This window comes from Mobula birostris, chromosome 1, assembly GCF_030028105.1.
Source record: "Mobula birostris isolate sMobBir1 chromosome 1, sMobBir1.hap1, whole genome shotgun sequence".
Taxonomy (NCBI): Eukaryota; Metazoa; Chordata; class Chondrichthyes; order Myliobatiformes; family Myliobatidae; genus Mobula; species Mobula birostris.
The window spans coordinates 170,126,376-170,147,160 of record NC_092370.1 but is presented as its reverse complement, the minus strand read 5'-3'; the positions used below and the strand labels follow the sequence as shown (position 1 = coordinate 170,147,160).

The window sequence follows — 20,785 nt, the reverse complement described above, 5'->3', positions numbered from 1 at the left end:
CAGAAAAAATTGCAAGAATTACAATGCAAGTGGTTTGCCTATAACTCAGTTTAAAATTCTCAGAACTTTTAGCAATAGAATCAAGACACTACCCCATTAGAGAGACTGCACTACTTTTCCAATAGCATCATGACACTAAACCATTAGAAGCCATTAGGGTTTAGGTATATGGATTTTTGGATGTTAATTTTCTAATGTAAATGATCCTGATGCCTAAAAAGGCATGCATTCAAAGATACAAAAGTCTGTGTTTAGCTTCACTGAGATGGTTTAAGAACAGCTGATAAAAGGTTCATAAAGCCGCAGAAATGTAAAATTATGTTTAAGGCTTTTGTACTGTATTGTTTAAATTCTGGGTATTTTGATAGAAGATTGTATTGTGCTAATAATCAATAGAGGATCAGAAATGTGAATAGAATGGAAATCAGACACAATGCAGTTTCCTTTGAGCTTTTGTACAAAAAAAACTGTAATTAATCTGTACAGTTGTCTTTGTTTAGGTGTAACTTTTGAGGATGTTCCACCCCGGTATATTTAGCCATCATGAAAGAATCTTTCAAAGCACCAAAGAGCCCTGAAGTGTGAATCATAAGTAATTTTAAACAGCAGATGCAGGGGCAATGCTGATCTGGTGCTTCATTACGATAGAAAAACTACAGGGGGAGACATAATCAAGAAGAACAACAGAAAATCTTTTTAATAAGACAAAAATAATTTAAACCTTGTTGCAAAGCATGGTGATCTTAAATCTTGAATTCAAAATGCCGTAGAATGTGGAAGAACTGAGTAGAAATGTACTTGTTATTATCTACTGATAACAATACCTGCAATTTCACAGATATGCAACCATTCTTACTTTTCCATTATTATAAACGTTCACATTTATTGAGAAACATCTTTATGCCTGTTCTGCCGCTGGCCTTTAGGACAGCAATGAAGATCCCCATCTCTGGCGGTGTTCAGGGTTTCCTTCATTGTGTCCGTAGCTTCCTCTCAGTTTTCACTACTGCCAGTCATGCAAGTACTGAGTGGAGACTCAGGAATACCGTTGCACTCAGATGTAGAAGGATTTTTCATTGCTGTTTCCACAACAGTTCTGTTTTACCAGTCAGGGTTGTTGGCCCTGGGCTGAGGCCCTGAACCTTCAGGACCGGTGGACCACTCTTAGTCTGTCCTTTCCCCTTTAACCAGTTTGGCATGGGTGACCCTGCCAAGGGTCAAAGCATAAAGCCCTGACTCATGCCAACATCCAGAGGCTCTCTGGGTCATTGAGGCATGCAAGCCTCCAAACCACAACATGGTTGTAGTCCTCTTGGAGGATTGAGAAACATACTGTGACATGCCTAATGTGGGTGCAGATTCTTTTAGACAATGCCTGGATTATTGAAATGATTGAATGAAAATAGATCAGTGTATTGACTATAATGTCTTACAGATCACATACTATTATTATTACTGTCACATTCCTTCTGGGCACGCTAGTGTAGCAGTTAGAACAACATTTTAGAGTAACAGCGACCTGGGTTCAATTACTGCCAAGGAGTTTGTATGTTCTCCCCGTGACTGTGTGGGTTTTCTCCGGGTGCTTTGTTTTCTATGCATAGTCCAAAGATGTACTGGTTAGTAGACTTAGTGGTCATTGTAAATTGTCCCAACGTTATGCTAGGGTTAAAATTGGGCTGGTTTGGCTTGAAGAGCCTGTTTCGCGCTGTATCTCAATATATAAATAAAAGTAATTGAATATGTTTAATCTATGCTATCTGCTGGTTAGAATCTCAACTCAATATTTGTGATTGTTGAGTCATTTCTGGGTAAAAGTGACATTTAGACCAAAATAATTAATTCCTGAGTAAGGGATTTATCACAAGCCTGCAACAATAAATAATTACCAGTGCCATTGGAAAATTAACTGGGTTTCGGAAAAGATTCTTTCATTTCCACAGGAGTTGTATGATGCTGACTGTAGGTTCTCTAAAAGGGAGATGGACATAGTTCTGTTATAGTTCAGAGATGGTTATGGTTTCTTGGGAATCAAAATTATTGTCAGTGTCATGTCATGAAATTTATTGGTTTGTGGCAGAAGTACTTTGCAAGACATAAAAATTACCATAAGTGATAAAACAAATAGTGCAAAAGATGAACATTGATGTGGTATTCATAGGTTCACAGACTGTTCAGAAATCTGGTGGTGGTAAGGAGGAAGCTGTTCCTAAAACTCTGCAGTAAGTGTGGGTCTTGAGGCTTCTGTACTAATGAGAAGAGGGCATGCCCTGGATGGTGACAGTCTTCAATGATGAATGTCATCTTCTTGAGGCACTGCTCTTCATTGTACATCTGTAGAAATTTTCCTTTAGGCTGCTCCTGCTGGAAAAGCAAATGCAGTAGTGAGAGTGACCGGGTGGCATGTCGAGGCCAAGACAGCAACCTGCATCACTGTATTAGACCTCTGTAAACCGTGTTCTACCGATTGATGAGGTAAATGGATTCCTGTTCATGAAAAGGGAAGGATTATCATCTTGATATGTGACAAAGTCATGGAGACAAATACTAAGAGCATGTATCTGATCTTGATCTAAATAGGAAATGTATCCACTGCCCTTGAAGGCTAGAGTACTGGGTATTATTTACTGAAGGTACCACTGCAATCAGGTGATATTGAGGAGCATTTAGATTTAATTGAGCAAACATAATGTCTGATAGGTATTTAATATCTGAGTCCTAGGAGACCGCAGATGCTGTAATCGGCAGCAAAAAAAAACTACTATAGGAACTCAGTGAATCATGCAGCGCCAAGTGTTAATGAAGGGATGGTTGATATTTTAGGTTGAGACCTTGATACAGAATGTCAGCTTGAAACGTTGACCATCCCTTTGCCTCCACAGATGCTGTCTGACTTGCTGAGTTCTTCTAGCAGTTTTTGTTTTTGGTTGTATTTGAGACAGTGGTTCTACTGAATGATTAATAGTCAATAGACAATAGGTGCAGGAGTAGGCCATTTGGCCCTTCGAGCCAGCACCGTCATTCACTATGATCATGGCTGATCATCCACAATCAGTATCCAGTTCTTGCCTTATCCCCATAACCGTTGATTCCGCTATCTTTGAGAGCTCTACCTATCTCTTTCTTGAAAGCATCCAAAGACTTGGCCTCCACAGCCTTCTGGGGCAGAGCATTCCATATATCCACCACTTCCTGGGTGAAAAAGTTTTTCCTCAACTCCATTCTAAATGGCCTACCCCTTATTCTTAAACTGGCCTCTGGTTCTGGAGTCACTCATCAGCGGGAACATGCTTCCTGCCTCCAGCGTGTCCAATCCCTTAATAATCTTATATGTTTCAATAAGATCCCCTCTCAGCCTTCTAAATTCCAGAGTATACAAGCCCAGTCCAGTCGCTCCAACATTTCAACATATGACAGTCCCGCCATCCTGGGAATTAACCTTGTGAACCTACGCTGCACTCCCTCAATAGCAAGAATGTCCTTCCTCAAATTTGGAGACCAAAACTGCACACAGTACTCCAGGTGTGGTCTCACCAGGGCCCTGTACAGCTGTAGAAGGACCTCTGCTCTTGTACTCAATTCCCCTTGTTATGAAGGCCAGCATGCCATTAGCTTTCTTCACTGCCTGCTGTACTTGCATGCTTGCTTTCAGTGACTGATGTACAAGAACACCTAGACCTCATTGTACTTCCCCTTTTCCTAACTTGACTCCATTTAGATAATAATCTGCCTTCCTGTTCTTACACCAAAGTGGATACAGCACAGATACAGGCTCTTGAGCTCAACGAGTCCATGCTGACCATGTTGTCTAGCAGGATGGTCCCTATTTCCTATGCTCATCCCATATTCCTTCAGGCCTCTCCCCTCCATGTGCCCATCCAAGTGATACTATCGTTCCTGCCTGAACCACTCTGACTTCTTATTCCATAAGCTTGCCATTCTCTACGTGGGGAAAAAAGTTGCCCCCTTGATTTTGGGCTCCCCTACAGAAGTGGTTAAAAGGCTGTTATCACCTGCCTGACCTCTGCCTCTCAATTTTAACCACTTCTGTAAGGTTGCCTCTCACTCTCCTATGTTCCAAGAAATAAATACCTAGCCTGGCTAGCCTCTCCCTGTAATTCAGGCTGTCCATTTCTTGGCAGAATCCTTGCAAACCTTTTTGTGCACTCTTTCCAGTTTAGCCACATCTTTCCTATAGCAGGGTGACCAAAATTATACACAGTACTCTAAGTGCAGCTTCACCAACGACTTGTACAACTGCAACATAATGTCTCAATGCCCTGACTAATGAAGGGCAGCATGTTGAACAATTTTTTCACCACCTTATCTACTTGTGATGCTGCTTTCACCAGACTCTGCACTTGTACGTCTAGGTCCCTCTGTTCCATTACGTTCCCCATTGCTTGCCATTCATAATGAAGTCCCATGCTGGTTTGACTTTCCAAAATACATTAGCTTCCACTTATCTCTATTGAAATCCATTTCCCACTCCTTGGCCCAATTCCCCAGCTAATCAAGATTCCCCATGTAATCGATGATAACCTCCTTCATTATCACATTTCCTAATTTTGAGTAATTATGCAAACTTACTGATCAAGCTTTACGCATTCACATCCAAATCATTTATATATTTTTTTAAAAATGAATAACCAGATTCCCAACACTGAACTCTACAGCACACCACTAGTCACCCATCTCCATTCTGAGAAACACCTTCAACCACCACCCTCTGCTTCCAACTTTTGAATCCATTTTGATTCCACATTGCTGGCTTTCCCTGGATTCCATGGGAACTAATCTTCCAGACCAGCCTGCTATACAGTGCCCTAATGTACCATTTAGGTTACATTATAAAACTCTAAATGATTTGTCAGACATGACTTCCCACATCCCAAGCCATGCTGACTCTTCCTAATCAGACTCATCTATCCAAATGCCTATAGACCCTGTACATCAGAATTCCCTCCAATAACCCCCGCCCCTGATGTTAGGCTGACCGGCTTGTGATCCCCTGACTTGTCCTTGCTACCCTTCTTATACAATTAGCTGCCTTCTAATCTTCTAGAATTTCACCGATGGCTAATGATGAAGCAAATATCTCTACAAGGGCCTCTGAAATTTCTTCTCTAGCTTTCCACAAAGTGCGAGGATGTACTTGGCCAGGCCCTGGGGATGTATGCACCTTAATGGACTGGTAAGGCTGTAAATACCTCCTCAGTGTAAATATGAATGCTTTCTCTGAAATATCTCTACTTGTTTTCATTGTCTTTAGAGCATCCATAATTTTCTCCTCAGTAAAAACCAAGGAGAAATATTTGTTAATATTATGGCGGGGGGGGGGTGGTGCTACTACACAGGATTGAAAGAAGCTGCAAAATGATGTGAACTCGGTCAGCTCCATCATGGGCACTAACCTCCCCAGCATCCAGGACATCTTCAAGGAGCAATGCTTCAACAAGGCAGCTTCCATCATTAAGGACCCCAGTTACCCAGGACATGCCCTTTTCTCATTGCTACCATCAGGAAGGAGGTTCAGGACCCGAAAGGCACATGCTCAGTGATTCAGGAACAGCTTTTTCCCCTCTGCCATCAGATTTCTGATTGGACATTGAACCCATGAACACTACCCCCCATACCAGTAGATAATGTACTGTACTGTAGTTAGCTTCAGTTCTATAACGATAACTGGACTAGAATGCCAGTGCAGTAATTTGGTCTGCAGATGTTTCTCAGTTACGTAGAGGTGTAGAAGAGAAATGTGTTTTGGGCAATTGAAACAAACAAGAACATCTCATGCACTCAAACTTTATTTATATTATCAAAAAGCTCATTCAGATTTTTAAAATCAGAACACTTACTAAATTGGGAACAAATATTCAGCACAGGCATTAACTGCAATTTATTGCTTATTAAACCTACAGCAATAGCATGAGTCATTTTGAAGGAATATTATTGTTCTTTAAGACTTGAAGCACAGAAGCACAAATTTAAGTGTGTGTGGGCAGAAGGAAAAGGTTACAAATAAAATAATTGCTGTCACATGCGAAATGGAAAATTTGGCTCAAAATCTGCTGGAATGTGTCATTACAAACTATTCACCTTTTTGTTAGGTCTTTCTCCTCATCCTTTAAAGAACGTGTGATGCACGTTGCTAGAAAGGAAACATTTAGCAGGCGGCAAAGGTAAACTGTAATTATGGTGAATGAAATAAGTTGCAGAAACTCATAAAATTAGTCATTTTCATCATGGGTACTTGGTAGTATCCAGGATATATTCAAGGAGTGATGCCTTAGGAAGGCAGCATCCCTCAAGTGCGACCCCCACGCCCAGGACATGCTCTCTTCTCATTGTCACCATTGGGAAGAAAGTACAGAAACCGGAAGGCACACACTCAGTGACTCAGGAACTGCTTCCCTTCTGCCATCCGATTTCTAAATGGACGTTGAACCCATGAACACCACCTCACTACGTTTTTTATTTCTGTTTTTTCAACTATTAATCTTAACTTCATCTATTCAATACACATGTATGTACTTAGTTCTTTTTTCCTCTATATTTATTTATCATATATTTTATTGCACTGCTGTTGTAAAGTTAACGAATTTCATGACATATGCTGGTGATATTAAAACTGATTTTGATTCTAATTCTGATGGAAGAAATGAAGTGTCTTACTGCAGAGATTTAAGAAAAGAGAATGAGAAGCAATAACTGGGAAAGAAACTGGGGCAATGGGAGTTCATTTTAGGTTCTGAGAGGGAAAATGACTGGATTGAGAGAGAAGGAAATTATGTTTCACTATTTTCTCTTTCTGTATTACAGAGGCTAAGTGTGCTTTCTACAATACTCTGAAGTAGGTGAGATGATTGATGGTGAGCTTTCGTGCAATGCAATTGAAAGAAAGTCATCTGTTATTTAATAAGACAACAAGGAAAACTATGTTAAAGATTCATGGTGTTACGTTCCAAGCAAATTCTGAGATTACATATTAGAACTTTTATCCTGAAAGCATAGACCCGTGCTGAGTAAAGTTTACAAATATTCATGCCCATTGCCATTTTACCTGCATGAGTTTAAACTCTGTGTCAATGAATTTTTCCATCCTGGGGAATCATAAGGAAATCTATTTCTCTCCTAGATATGAAATATCTGCAAGAGGCACTGACTAGAAACCAGCAGAGGGAATGAGGCTAAATTTTGTATTTATGCACCTTGTCTTTCCCACTTTGTCAGAGAGCAACATGAAGACCAACTTGAAACCTGTTCCTCCTTTTACTGAGACTCCAGAGTTCTCTCAGGACCTGAAATTGAACTTTTGATCTACCCAGCAAGACTCAGAATTTTTTACTCACCAGATCATTGCTTGTAAACATTTTTATATTATTATATAACATTTGTTATTATTATCTTTGGATGCAGTTTTGTTAAAGCATTTCCATTGGTGAACTGCATTTTGCACTGTGGATTATTGAGGGCCAGAACTGCTTGACACTAGGCAAGGTCGTTTGATTCCAAACAATTGGTTTATTGATCATTACAGAATGTCTCTTTGGTGCTCTCCCTCTCCTCTACCTTCCCCGTTTCCCAACCATGATTCCCCTCTCCCTCTCTTGGAGGAACAAAACCTTACATTCTGTTGTGGTAGCCTCCAACCTGATGGCAAGAACATTAGGTTCTTAAACTTCTGGTAATCGCCCCCCCCCCCCCCCCCCTCGCTTCACTATTTCACATCCCCTTTTCCCTCTCTCATCTTATCCCCTTGCCCGCCCATTGCCTCTCTCTGCTGCTCCTTCCCCACTTTTTCTTTCTTCCATGGCCTTCTGTCTCTTCTTTCACCAATCGATTTTCCAGCTCTTTACTTCATCCCTCCCCCTCCAAGTTTCACCTATCACTGGGTGTTTTTCTCTCCCCTCCCCCCACTTGCTAATCTACTCCTTAGCTTTTTTCCTCCAGCCCTGCCGAAGGGTTTCAGCCTGAAATGTCGACTGTACTTTTTCCATAGATGCTGCCCAGCATGCTGAGTTTCTCCGGCATTTTGTGTGTGTTCCCTTCTCCCTGCCCCTTTACCCACTCTCAGTCCATAACAAAATCAGGTTTATCATCATTCATCATGTTATGAAATTTATTTATTTTTTGCAGCAGCTGGACAGTGTAATACGTAAAATTACTACAGTACTGTGCAAAAGTCTTAGGCACCCTAGCTATATGTATATGCCTAAGACTCTTGCACAGTACTCCAGCACTGCATTGCTGGAAAAGCTGAGAATGCTTTTTGATAGATCTAACATTCTACACAAAAGCAAAAGGAAAATATCTGGTGGTTCTTGTCTATTACTTTTTATTAAAAGGCAAATATACTCTATGTTCTAAGGGACATAAATTGTGTTCTATTTTTGAGATTGGCCTTGTGGTGGATGAAATGGAGAACGCTGCAAATCTAATTCTACCACATCTTGACCTCAAACCACTATGACAGATTGGCAGCCAAACTGATAGCAGCATGCTCATTCTGTTAAATGTCTTCATGCATTTTGAGAATTGCTTTGTCATTTGCATCAACCTTTCCTCTCTATTGCCCCAGTGTTATACCTACCAGTATTCTTTTTGGTGTATCTAGAAACCTAGAAAACCTACAGTACAATACAGGCTCTTTGGCCCACAATGCTGTGCCGAATATGTACTTGCTTTACAAATTACCTAGGGTTATCCATAGCCCTCTATTTTTCTAAGCTCCATGTTTCTGTGTTGTCATTTCAGACTAGAAAGAGGTAACGACAGAGAATCCTGTATTGAATACAGCCATCTTCATAATGTGCAGCAACATCTAATGCAACAATCTCAAGGTCGTCCAACATAATACACTTGTTCTTAAAGGGACATTGACACTAATGTTGCACTGAGGCGCAGATAACTTGGAGTTGGCTTTAAATGAGACACTTGCCAATGGCACTCGGCACTTGTCCTGAGGCTTCCATTCTTGATTTTTTTGGTATCCCTCAAACTTTAGTATCCACAATCACTGGTCTAGTTGTAAAAGGTTCATCTTATGGCATCCTGCATGCATTGTTAATGTGTCTAAAAAGCTGCCTGCATAAATTTATCTACCAACCTATTGGGATGGTGGAGTCTGTAATCTTTGTGGGTTGATTCACCATATTGATAGTAGTTTATTCTGTTTGCAGAATCCATATATGAATCAGAATCAGGTTTATTATCACTGGCATGTGACCTGAAATTTGGTTAACTTAGCAGCAGCCGTTCAATGCAATACATAATCTAGCAGAGAAGAAAAATCATAATAATAACTAAGTAAATCAATTATGTATATTGAATAGATTTTTTTAAAAATGTGCAAAAACAAATACTGTATATTTTTTAAAAAGTGAGGTAGTGTCCAAAGATTCAATGTCAGTTTAGGAATCAGATGTTGGAGGGGAAGAAGCCGTTCCTGATTCACTGAGTGAGTGCCTTCGGGCTTCTGTACCTCCTACCTGATGGTAACAGTGAGAAAAGGGCATGCACTGGGTGCTGGAGGTCCTTAATAATGGACGCTGCCTTTCTGAGACACCGTTCCCTAAAAATGTCCTGGGTACTTTGTAGACTAATACCCAAGATGGAGCTGCCTAGATTTACAACCTATCTCCATAAAAATGGTACAAATTTACAAATGGTAGCTCCATATTAGAAAATAAGTGTGTCACATTTCCAATCCAGTTCTTGCTTAAATAATAATCATTCCTTCAACACTGAAAGTTTCAGATTCCATCTCTGTTCTTGCTACTCTGGGATCTTAAACCATACAACTTGATTCAAGAGGAAGGAATTTCTAGAGCAAAGAAAGCAGACCGCTAGAGAAACTCTAAGCATCTAAAAAGGCAACGGGATAATCAAATGTTTTGGGTTGCGATCTTGCATCTGGTCCTGCTGAGCTCCTCGAGCTGTCTTTTTGTTCCACATTCCAGCATCTGCAGTCTCTTGGGAATACAGAAAGAAATTCCAATCTGGTGTTCGGATTTGTATTGAACCTTAACCTCTTCTCGTACATGGTCCTGAGACCTGGAGTACTTACAGCATCATCATCAGGCACTGGAAAAAACTTAGATTCAAAATACATTTATTACATTATACAAGAATGTATACATTGTACAACCTTGAGATTTGTTTGCTTACAGGTAGCCACAAAGCAAAAAACCTGAAGAACCCAATTTAAAAAAAAGACCAACACCCAATGTGTAAGAGAAAGGGAAAAAGTACACGAGTCATGCAATCTACAACGTTCTGAACCTAATTGAGTTCTCAGATCCAGACCCAGAGTAGGCCCAAGGTCTCACTTACCAGTTTGTCGTATTAACGGGCCCAGAGTACACCATCAAGGCAGTCTTCATAGCCTCAGCACCATGGAGAGCGGAGTGACCATCTCTGAGATGGAGCGAAATCAGCTCTCGCCTTGGATTCGGACACCCTGTCTTTTCGGTCTATCTAGGCTGACATTTAAATTGACCAAACAACGGATCGTATTTCACATTGTACCCAGAAACCACTGCAGTGAAAGGCTCCAGTGCCCTGGAGAGAGGAGTGAACATCAGAGGGAGCAAACGAAGTCAGCTCTTGCCTCCGATCTGGTCCGGTGATTAAAATATCACTCACAATGTCTCTGCAAAATACTAAGTTTGTACTTCAAATTCACTGGTAGGAGGAACAAAGTATTACCATTGTCCTTTTCTGAGCCCAAGTCCCAGTATCAAATTGTAGACAATGTAGCCAAATCTGTTGTGACAGAGAAAAAGATCCTGAATAGTACTCATTGCTTCTCTGACTCCTAGGAGCCTCTGGCTAACAAAGTGGAGAGTTTGAGAAGGGATTCAGAATCTCAAAACCAAAAATAGAAACACACAGAGGTTCTGTTTAAGTGACAGAAGGAACACATCACCTCTCAAGCTATCCATCCAGAGGATCCATCAGCACCTCCTACCCCATCTGTGAAAGGATGTGGTTTTTACATTGACATTCTCAGGACAGGTTTCCCCCGCCATCCGAAGGTAGAGCATTCCTATGAAACGGTTTGTAAGCCAGAATGTCGTAAAGTGAAGAAGCAATTGCCATTTATTTATATGGGAAAAATTTGTGAGCGTTGGCAGACCCAAAAAATAACCTACCAAATCATGCCAAATAACATATGAAACCTAAAATAACAGTAACATATAGTAAAAGCAGGAATGATATGATAAATACGCAGCCTATATAAAGTAGAAATACTTTTCTACAACCATTGTCGAACTGTCCACTGTAGCGAAAATCTCGCGCAAGTGCTCTCGGCAGATACACTCTCTCCAGTAACCTTTAAGCTACGAAGCTGCCAAACCATAAACATACACAGCCTACATAAAGTATAAATACTGTATGTACAGTGTAGTATCACTTACCGGAATCCGGAAGACAGCACCAAGCACACTGATGATACTGTGTTAGGCTGAATTGTCGGAGGTTGGGGTGGTGCAGTGGTCTGAGTCCCCACCCTCAAGGCCGCGGACCGATACATTGCTGTGAAGCATGCAGCGGTACAGCGGTAGCTGGGACGCACCCAGCACATCTAAGAAAAAGGCTGAAATAAACAAGCTAAGTAATTAGGTGCCGCCCGGCAGGTAAATGTCGGCCCAGATCAGAGGCAACGCAATCGGCAATTGCCTCTGATCTGGGCTGACATTTAGGAGCTAGCGGGCACCTAATTAATTAGCTTGTTTATTTCCGCTTTTTTCTTAAAGATGTGCTGTGTGCGGCCCGGCTACCACTCCACCACTGCATTCTTTGCAACCCGGTATCGGTCTGCGGCCCGGATGTTGGGGTGGTGGGACACTAGAGTGTCATCTCATCGTCGTCTGTTTCCATCAGGGCAGGCAGGTCATCTTCTATGTCTGCCTGCCTCGATGTCGAAGGTCGAGGTTCGTCGTCTGCGGTGGCTGATGAGGAAGGCTTGAAAAATGACAGTATGCTTGACTGCTGAGCATTGCACATTTTTCTGTCATACAGTTCTTTGTAAGCACTCAAAGCATCCTGCAAATATGCCCTAAACCTATGTACCCTTTCAAAATTAAAGTCGTACTTTTCTGCAATCATTGCAGCAAAAATCTCACGTAGTTGCTTCACGTTCAGTTCCTGGACGACTTCACTTTCGGTCCGTTCGCTACTGCATTCGGTTTCAATTGTTATCCTTTCCTCTTCCAATTGCATCAACTCTTCATCTATCAGTTCTTGGTCATGGGATGCCAAAACCTCTTCAACATCATCTTCATCAACTTCCATAAGCCAAACTCACTTTGTCCTTACTTCGTTCACCACGATTGAAAAGCTTAATTATGTCTAGTTTTACGTTAAGTGTAACACCCTTACGAGCTCTTTTAGGCTTTTCTGATACCTTAGAACTCATCTTGCTAACGGATGCTCAAAATAAATCGACGTAAAGCACAGATGCTCACAAGCACGTGTTTAAGCAATGCCGGCTAGAATGCAGTTCCGGGGGAGGAGCTTGGCTGCTTGGGGTGCACGCTGCCTTTTTTCATAACAGTGAAAACACCTTCTGTTAGCAAAAACAGGTAACTAATGTAGGTCTTTTGTAACAGTGAGGTTTCGTAAAGCGAAGGTTCAAAAATCGGAGGACACCTGTACCTATAAAACCCAAGTAGGTGAAAATCTCCTTTGATCCTGAGTAACTGCCTAGGAAGAAGGAGAATTATTCTTCGTCCAAGGTCATGGTCACATTAGACAGTTATCACTTTGTACAGCTGGGTTCCCATGTGCAGTGCAAATGTTCTAGTCCCAAAACTACAGTGTTGTCTGCCTTTCAAAAGGACCTCATTGGCTTCAGGTGCTTTGGAACATTCTGAGAGCACCAAATATGTTGCAATTTTTTTTTTATTCCTCCATTTAAAAATTTTTTTTGTTCTCTGCAATACTTAAGTCTTGTTGCGATTACTGGGTTAGTTAACATAATGGCACTTGAATCAAAGCTGCATGTGACAAGGAAACTTGCCAAGAATGTATTTCCAGGGCTTTTCAGCTTTTTGGAGACTTTGATATTAACCTAATTACTAAATAATTACTATCAACAAATCACTTTTACTATCAGAGGAAACAACACATTGGACCACTGTTACACTACCATCAGGAAAGCCTACCGTGCTATTCCATGCCTTCATGTCAGAAAGACTGATCACTTGGCTATACTCCTACTCCCTGAGTATAGGCCAGTACTGAAGACTGCAGCACCAGTAGTGAGGACCAGGATGGTATAGACAAGGGACACACAGGAGCATTTACAGGACTGCTTTGGATCAGTGGACTGAACTGTATTCAGGGATTCATCTTCAAACCTGGATGAGTGTGTCACAGTTGTTACCGACTTCATTAAAACCTCTGTTGGTTATGGCTAGAATCACCTCCTGCCTTATCAAGCACCTGGACCCACTGCAATTTGCCTTTTGCCACAATAGGTCCTCGGCAGACACAATTTCAATGGCTCTTCAGACGGCCTTGGATCACCTGGACAATACTAGTACCTATGTCAGGATAACTATGAAAACTTGCTGTGCATTCCCAAATCAAAGCCTTGGATGAACCAGAAAGTACGTCATCTGTTAAGGGCTAAATATGTGGCATTTAAGTCTGGTGACCCAGATCTGCACAAGAAAACCAGGTATGACTTTTGGAGGGCTATTTCAAGGGCGAAAAGAGGATTCGGAGCCAGGTTGGAGGCAACATCAGATGCACAACTACTCTGGCAGGGTTTGCAAGACATTATTCCTACAAAGCAAAACCTAATAATATGAATGGCAGTGATGCTTCACTACCAAATGAGCTCAGTGCCTTCTATGCCCGCTTTGAAAGGGAGAATATAGCTACAGCTGTGAAGATCCCTGCTGCAGCCGGTGACCTTGTGATTTCTGTCTCTGAGGCGGATGTTAGGCTGTCTTTAAGGAGGGTGAACCTACACAAGGCGGCAGGCCCCAATGGAGTACCTGATAAGTCTCTGAAAACTTATGCCAACCAACTGGCAGGGGTATTCAAGGACATTCTTAACATCTCAGCGCTACGGTTGTAAGTTCCCTCTTGCTTCAAAAAGGCAGCAAATATACTAGTGCCTAAGAAGAGTAGTGTGTGAGCTGCCTTAATGACTATCGCCCAGTAGCACTCACATCTACGGTGATGAAATGCTTTGAGAGGTTGGTTATGGCTAGAATCATCTCTTGCCTCATCAAGCTCCTGGACCCACTGCAATTTGCCTTTTGCCACAATAGGTCCTTGGCAGATGCAATCTCAATAGCTCTTCACCTGACCTTGGATCACCTGGACAACACAAATACCTATGTCAGGATGCCAATTGTTAACTGCAGCTCAGCGTTTAACACCATCATTCCCACAAGGCTGGTTGATAAGTTACAAAACTTAGGCCTCTCTCTGCTATTGGATCCTTCACTTCCTAACCGGAAGACCACAACCTGTGTGGCTTGGTGATAATATCTCCTGCTCGCTGATGATCAACCCTGGTGCGCCTCAGGGGTGTGTGCTTAGCCCACTGCTGTACTCTGTTTATATCCATGATTGTGTGGTTAGGTGTAGCTGAAGTACCATCTATAAATTTGCTGATGATACAACCATTGTTGGTAGAATCTCAGATGGAAATAAGGGGGCATACAGGAGCAAGGTACACCAGTTAGTAGAGTGATGTTGCAACAATAACCTTGCACTCAATGTCAGTAAGATGAAAGAGCTGATTGTGGACTTCAGGAAGGGTAAGACAAGGGAACCAGTCCTCATGGAGGGATAAGAAGTGGAGAGAGTGAGCAAGTTCAAGTTCCGGGGTGTCAGGATATCTGAGGATATAACCTGGTCCCAACATATTGATACAGTTATAAAGAAGGCAAGACAGCAGCTACTTCATCAGGAGTTTGAAGAGATCTGGTTTGTCAACTAAGACACTCAAAATTCTACAGATGTACCATGGATAGCATTCTGACAGGCTGCATCACTGTCTGGTATGGGGTTGGGGGGGGGGTTGTTGCTACTGCACAGGATCAAAAGAAGCTACAGAAAGTTGTAAAATTATTCAGCTCCATCTTGGGTACTAGCCTCCATAGTACCCAAGGTACCTTCAAGGAGTGGTGCCTCAGAAAGGCGACATCCATTATTAAGGACCACCATCACCCAGGGCATGCCCTTTTCTCATTGTTACCATGAGGAAGGAGGTTCAGGAGCCTGATGGCACACAGTGCCAGCTTCTTCCCCTCTGCCATCAGATTCCTAAATGGACATTGAACCCATGAACCCTACCTCACTTTTTAAATATATATTATTTCTGTTTTTGCACTTTTTTTACTGTATTTATTTTTCTTTCTATATTATCATGGATTGCATTGAACTACTGCTAATTTAACACATTTTGTGACACTTGCCAGTAATAATAAACCTGATTCTGAAATCTGAATTAAATGTTCAATACCAATATACTGTACTTCTGATTTGAATTATGGTAAAATCTCATTTTATACATAATATTTGTAAATGATTAGCAGCTGTTCAATTCAGAACATCAGTCAAAGTTTAGATGCTAGAGTAGTTGTAAAGGAAAGGTGAGATGGTTGGAGTGAGTGGCTTCCCTGAATGTGTTGTGACCCATCTTTTGTCCTTTTATTTTTTTCTGGCTGGCTATTACATAACTGTATTTTAATAAATCTAAGTAAAACTCTTGGCAGTGCTTTAGACTGAGTTAAGATCATCCACAAGAATCCATTATAATGAAGTTAAGACTTCAGTTTAACGCTTTACAGATTTTTAAGCTTTTTAAGGTCCGTTTATCATGTTTTTTCCCCAATAAAGCAAATGAATGTCAGCTCTTGTTACAAGATCTGGAATATGTGACCCAAAAGTCCCTTTATCTAATGGTGAATGAAGAATACTTAATGTCAGTTTAGCTTCTCCTCTCTGCCTTTCACATATTTGTCCAAGACTGTGGAATCCTGTGACACTGCCACTGGGTGCTGCCAGTGTGAATTTTCTCTTTGCTTATTGTGTTTGACAAAATATTTTGGATATGAAATGTTCTGTACAGCTGGTATTTTTTTTACACACTGATTAAAATGGAACCTTATTTTGTGTGTGTTTCTTTTCACCAGTATGTGAACTTCTGTTAACACCTACTATAATTTACAAAAAAATGCCTTCTGTGTACTTTCAAAATGGATATGCATTGCATGTTTAATACAAAAAATAGAGCTGGGATTAATAATTTAAAAGGTTAAGGGTGTAAGAAATTATTCAGCTTACAAACATTTGATTTACAGATTTTTGCTTTAATACCATTGACCTTTTTCGGTATACATTCGGTATGCAAAATCAAAGGTATTTTTTGCCAGAGCAAATAATACACCACTCTCCGTGCATTGGAATGCACTGCACCCAAATGCTGTAATACTCCTTTTAACTTATAAACTTTTGCTTCCAGAGTTTATCCTTTGGTAAATTGAGGAATTGCTGCAGTTTGGATGTACTTGCTCTCTGTAGTGATGCAAATTGTATTGACGGTGTTGAATTTTCTTCAAGCAATGCATTTGTACATAAAGCCACACAAATGCTCTGTATGAAATGCTTGACTGCAGTCGATCGTTTTCATGTATCTTCCTGTCATTTCATGACCCTATCAAGCTCTTGTACTAATCAATTAGAATTTCCGCTGCCTCTAAAACTTTAATGATTTTATGTTTGAGATGAGATGGCAGGGTAAATGTGCATATATACAGTACATGTTTCAGATAGGTTAGGTAGATAAGGTTGTAAAGAAAACCACATTGGCCTTAATAAATCGAAGTATTGAGTATAGGAGATGAGATGTTATGTTGAAGTTGTACAAGACATTGGTGAGGCCTAATGTGGATTACGGTGTACAGTTTTGGTCACCGACTGATGGGAAATATGTAAATAAGATTGAGTGAGTGCAGAGAAAACTTATAAAGGTGTTGCTGGGTCTGGAGGACTTGAATTACAAGGCAAGATTGAATAGGTTAGGACTTTATTCCTTAGAACATGGAAGATTGAGAGGAAATTTGATAGAGGTATACAAAATTATGAGGGGTATAGATTCGGTAAATGCAAGCAGGCTTTTTCTACTGAGGTTCGGTGGGACTACAACTAGAGATAATGGCTTGTGGGTGAAAGGTGAAAAGTTTAAGTGGAACTTGAAGGGAAACTTCTTTACTCAGAGGGTCATGAGTGTAGAACAAGATGCCAGTGCCAGTGATGCATGCGAGCTGGATTTCACCATTTAAGAGAATTTAGATAGGTACATGAATGGTATTGGAATGGGTATGGGGGGCTGTGGTCCTGGTACAGGTCAATAGGAGTAGGCAATTTAAATGGTTTGATGCAAACTAGATGGGCTGAATGGCCTGTTTTGTGCTGTTCTTTTCTATGACTGTATGACTAACAGATCAGTTATAGTACCAATCTGATCCAGGTATGTTCCATTTTATCTTAATTATACTTCAGACTTTTTGTTCCATTCTTTTTTTTATATTATTTCATTCTGACTAATATTTTAACTTTTGACACCCCTGCAAGTTTATAGCACAATCATTAGACTATAATTAAGCAGATTCAACTTCGTGTAACTAGCAGCATAGATAAAGTGGACACCAGTAAGTGAACTAGATGTGGAGATCCGACACATTCCCACGAAAGGCTTCTGCACAAGTGTATAAGACATTGATAAATATTTTAACAGGAATAGTAGACTGGGTATCCATTTCTGATAAATCTGTATTTTTAAGATGGGAAGCTATAACTAATGAGTACCATACTAATAACTGCTGCAGCCTCAACCATGTAAGTTGATGGTTCTAATGAAAGTACAGAATGTATTGCAGCCTATCCTGTTATTAGAAAGGTAAGTTTTCAAAGCAAGTTGTGAGAAAATACCATGTTCAGGGGGACGTAGAAGTGTTAAGCAGGTCGGCAAACATTTGGCAGATGGAGTCTGATTGAGGTTGCCCATATTGGTAGAAAGAGAATATTGTTTAAATGTAGGGACTACAGAATGCAGCTGTGCAGAGGGATTCACAAGTAATTAGAAAGAAAAAAAATGCAATGTTAGCACCTACATAGCAAGAAGGACTACAAACATAGGGAAGTCTTGTTACAGCTGTATAGAGTTCAGCTGAGACCAGGCCTGGAGTACTCCACTATAGCATCTTTGATCAGAAGTGTTAACGCTGTTTTTCTCCCCATATTTTAGATTCCCAGCATCAGCATTTTTATAAAACATTTTTACTCTGCAGTTTTGTTTTCTGCAGTTAAGGAGACATACATGAGTAGTGAAGAAAGCTCATTGGGTTGATTCTTAAAATGACAGTCTTTCAGTATAAGGAATAATTAAGCCACAAAAGTCTATACTCAGTTTAGAATGGGTTCCCAACCATTATTATACCATGGACCCCTACCGTTAACAGAGGGACCCGTGGAACCCAGGTTGGGAAATCCTGGTTCGGTATTCTCTTTGAAACCCAGGATGTTGAGGGGGCTCAGGGTGGTGAGAGGTATGGAGGGCTATGGTCTGGGTGTAGGTAGATGGGCTATGCAGCAAACCATGCTGGTATGGACTAGATGGGCTGAAGGACTTGTTTCTGTTCCGTAGTGCTCTTTGAGTTTATGGGGATCAAGCATGAACATGGAATTGCCGATCAAAACTGTAGAATGCTCCAGATATGGAAGGATCCAAACCCTGTACAGTTGTAGCAAGATTTCTTATTTTTATGCTCCCTCTCCTTATTAAATGGTTAAGGAGTCTTAAGATGCCATTTGGCCTTCTGCTGTTACTGCATATGCTACTTGCTAATCTGAAACCATTCAAAAAGTACATAAGAAGGCCATTTGGTCTATTCTGGCCTTGCTAGCCCTTTGAGTTCAATTAATCCATTTCCTTTTCCCTTTCCTCATGTTCGTGCAGATTTTTTTTCATATCTATTCAATTACCTCCAATACTCTTTCAACTACTGCCCTCTAGATCATCATAAATAGTAGAAGATTCTCAATATCTCTCTGCCTGTTCTTTTCTAATTATCTTAAACATGGACTTTGGTTTTGAATCTGCCTTCCAGTAAAGATATCTTAATATGTACTTTATCAAATAATTTTGAGTATGTGTATTAAATTATCCTCTTCAATCCCTCCCCCCATTATATAAAGAGGAGAAGGATGTTTTCTTCATAAAATTGAAGCCTCCTTTTATTTTCTGGGTGTTTGCCTTGATGCAGATTCAAGACCATAATAAATAGGAACAGAATTAGGTCTTTTGGCCTATCAGATCTGCTCTACCATTCTTTCATGGCTGATCAATTATCCCTCTCAAGTAAGACCATAAGACATTGGAGCAGATTTACTTCAATAACATTTCAATAACAACCTTTTTTTTTACACAGTTACTTATTGTTGGAGGATCCTTCGGTCTCCGTGAGTTTACCCAAGTTCGGTATGATGTCCAAAAGGTGAAAAGAAAGGTAAGCACTAGAAGAATCTAAAATTAGTGGTAGACTTGATTTGAAAACTGTCTTGCAAAATGAATAATGTTGCAAAAGATACCATTTCACAGCAAACTATTTTTGTCCTAACTGCTGCAATTTACCATTATTTTCATTGCCTTGCCTTGATGCCATGGATTTGCACTAGAAACAGTGCATAACCTAACTTTTGCTGCACGTAATGACTACTGAAGCATTTCAATAATCCGTTAAAATAAAACACTCTATCAAACTAACAGCATTGTTAATACAGGAAAGGAAAATACGTTTTAGCTCTGTATAGATCTGTATATATTGTTCATTTTCAAATGGCTGAATAACGAAGCAAGTTCCAGTGATCATGGTACTCATCCCTGGTCCTGACTGACTTCCTTGTGTTGGTGTATGGGTAATTGGCTTCTAATTAGAGTCATGCCACCGATGGCCAGGATTTCCTGTTTAGCAGTGAAGAACAACATTTAGTGTCGACCTTGAAGAAACCAACCCACAAAACTTCAACTGGTGGCAATGGATTTCCATATTCTCATTGTGAATGTCTGTCTGCTTCTGTTCTAAAGAGAATCTGTGACTTTAGTCAATAGTGATATCATGGAGTAAGCTCAGTAGCCAATTGGTTGGAGAAGTTCCGACAGAGCAATCAATTCCAGAGTGAAGAAAATCACCGATTTTTAAAATATTTTGAACACTTTACCAGAGATGAAAATAAGAATGTAACACATACATGAATGGGACTAGAAGTTGAAATATCAATATTTAATTTGGGGGAAAATGCCAAATTGTACCCTTAGTTTTTAATTTTTAAAATCCTGGAACTTTGAAATAATTAGACTTCAAAAGAAAATGAGGTCTTCAAGACTAAAGACTGGTTGAGACTCAACATGTTAGTTAAGAATTCTATAACATTTTGTGAAATAATGTGTGTTACACCAATGAGTGTTAATAAATACAGTTCACCAGTTCTGTCTTATTACCTCAGCAACATGCATCTTGTGTAAAACAAATTCTGGTTTTCCATTTTTAATGCTACATGTGCAGAATCTAGAAGTTGTAGTCAGTCTTTCAGTAATGATAACAAATGGTTCTGTTACTGCAATTGCAAATTCCTGATCTGTGTCTGCTTTCCGTTTGTAATGTGAAAGCCAGAATGTAATTAGGCTGCTTAATTGAGAAGGAGCTATAATGCTACTTAATACTTTTGTCAGTTACTGTCTATGAACTTTCTG

General features: G+C 40.3%; 1 protein-coding gene across 1 annotated transcript in view; it reads left to right on the top strand.

Moving 5' to 3' along the window:
- Window positions 1-20,785, top strand: part of cox16 (cytochrome c oxidase assembly factor COX16) — an 84,597-nt gene that overhangs the window by 9,360 nt on the left and 54,452 nt on the right. Inside the window, exon 2 of the mRNA XM_072265845.1 lies at window positions 19,464-19,541. Within this exon, the coding sequence (XP_072121946.1) occupies window positions 19,464-19,541 (78 nt within the window). The remainder of the gene's footprint in view (window positions 1-19,463; window positions 19,542-20,785) is intronic.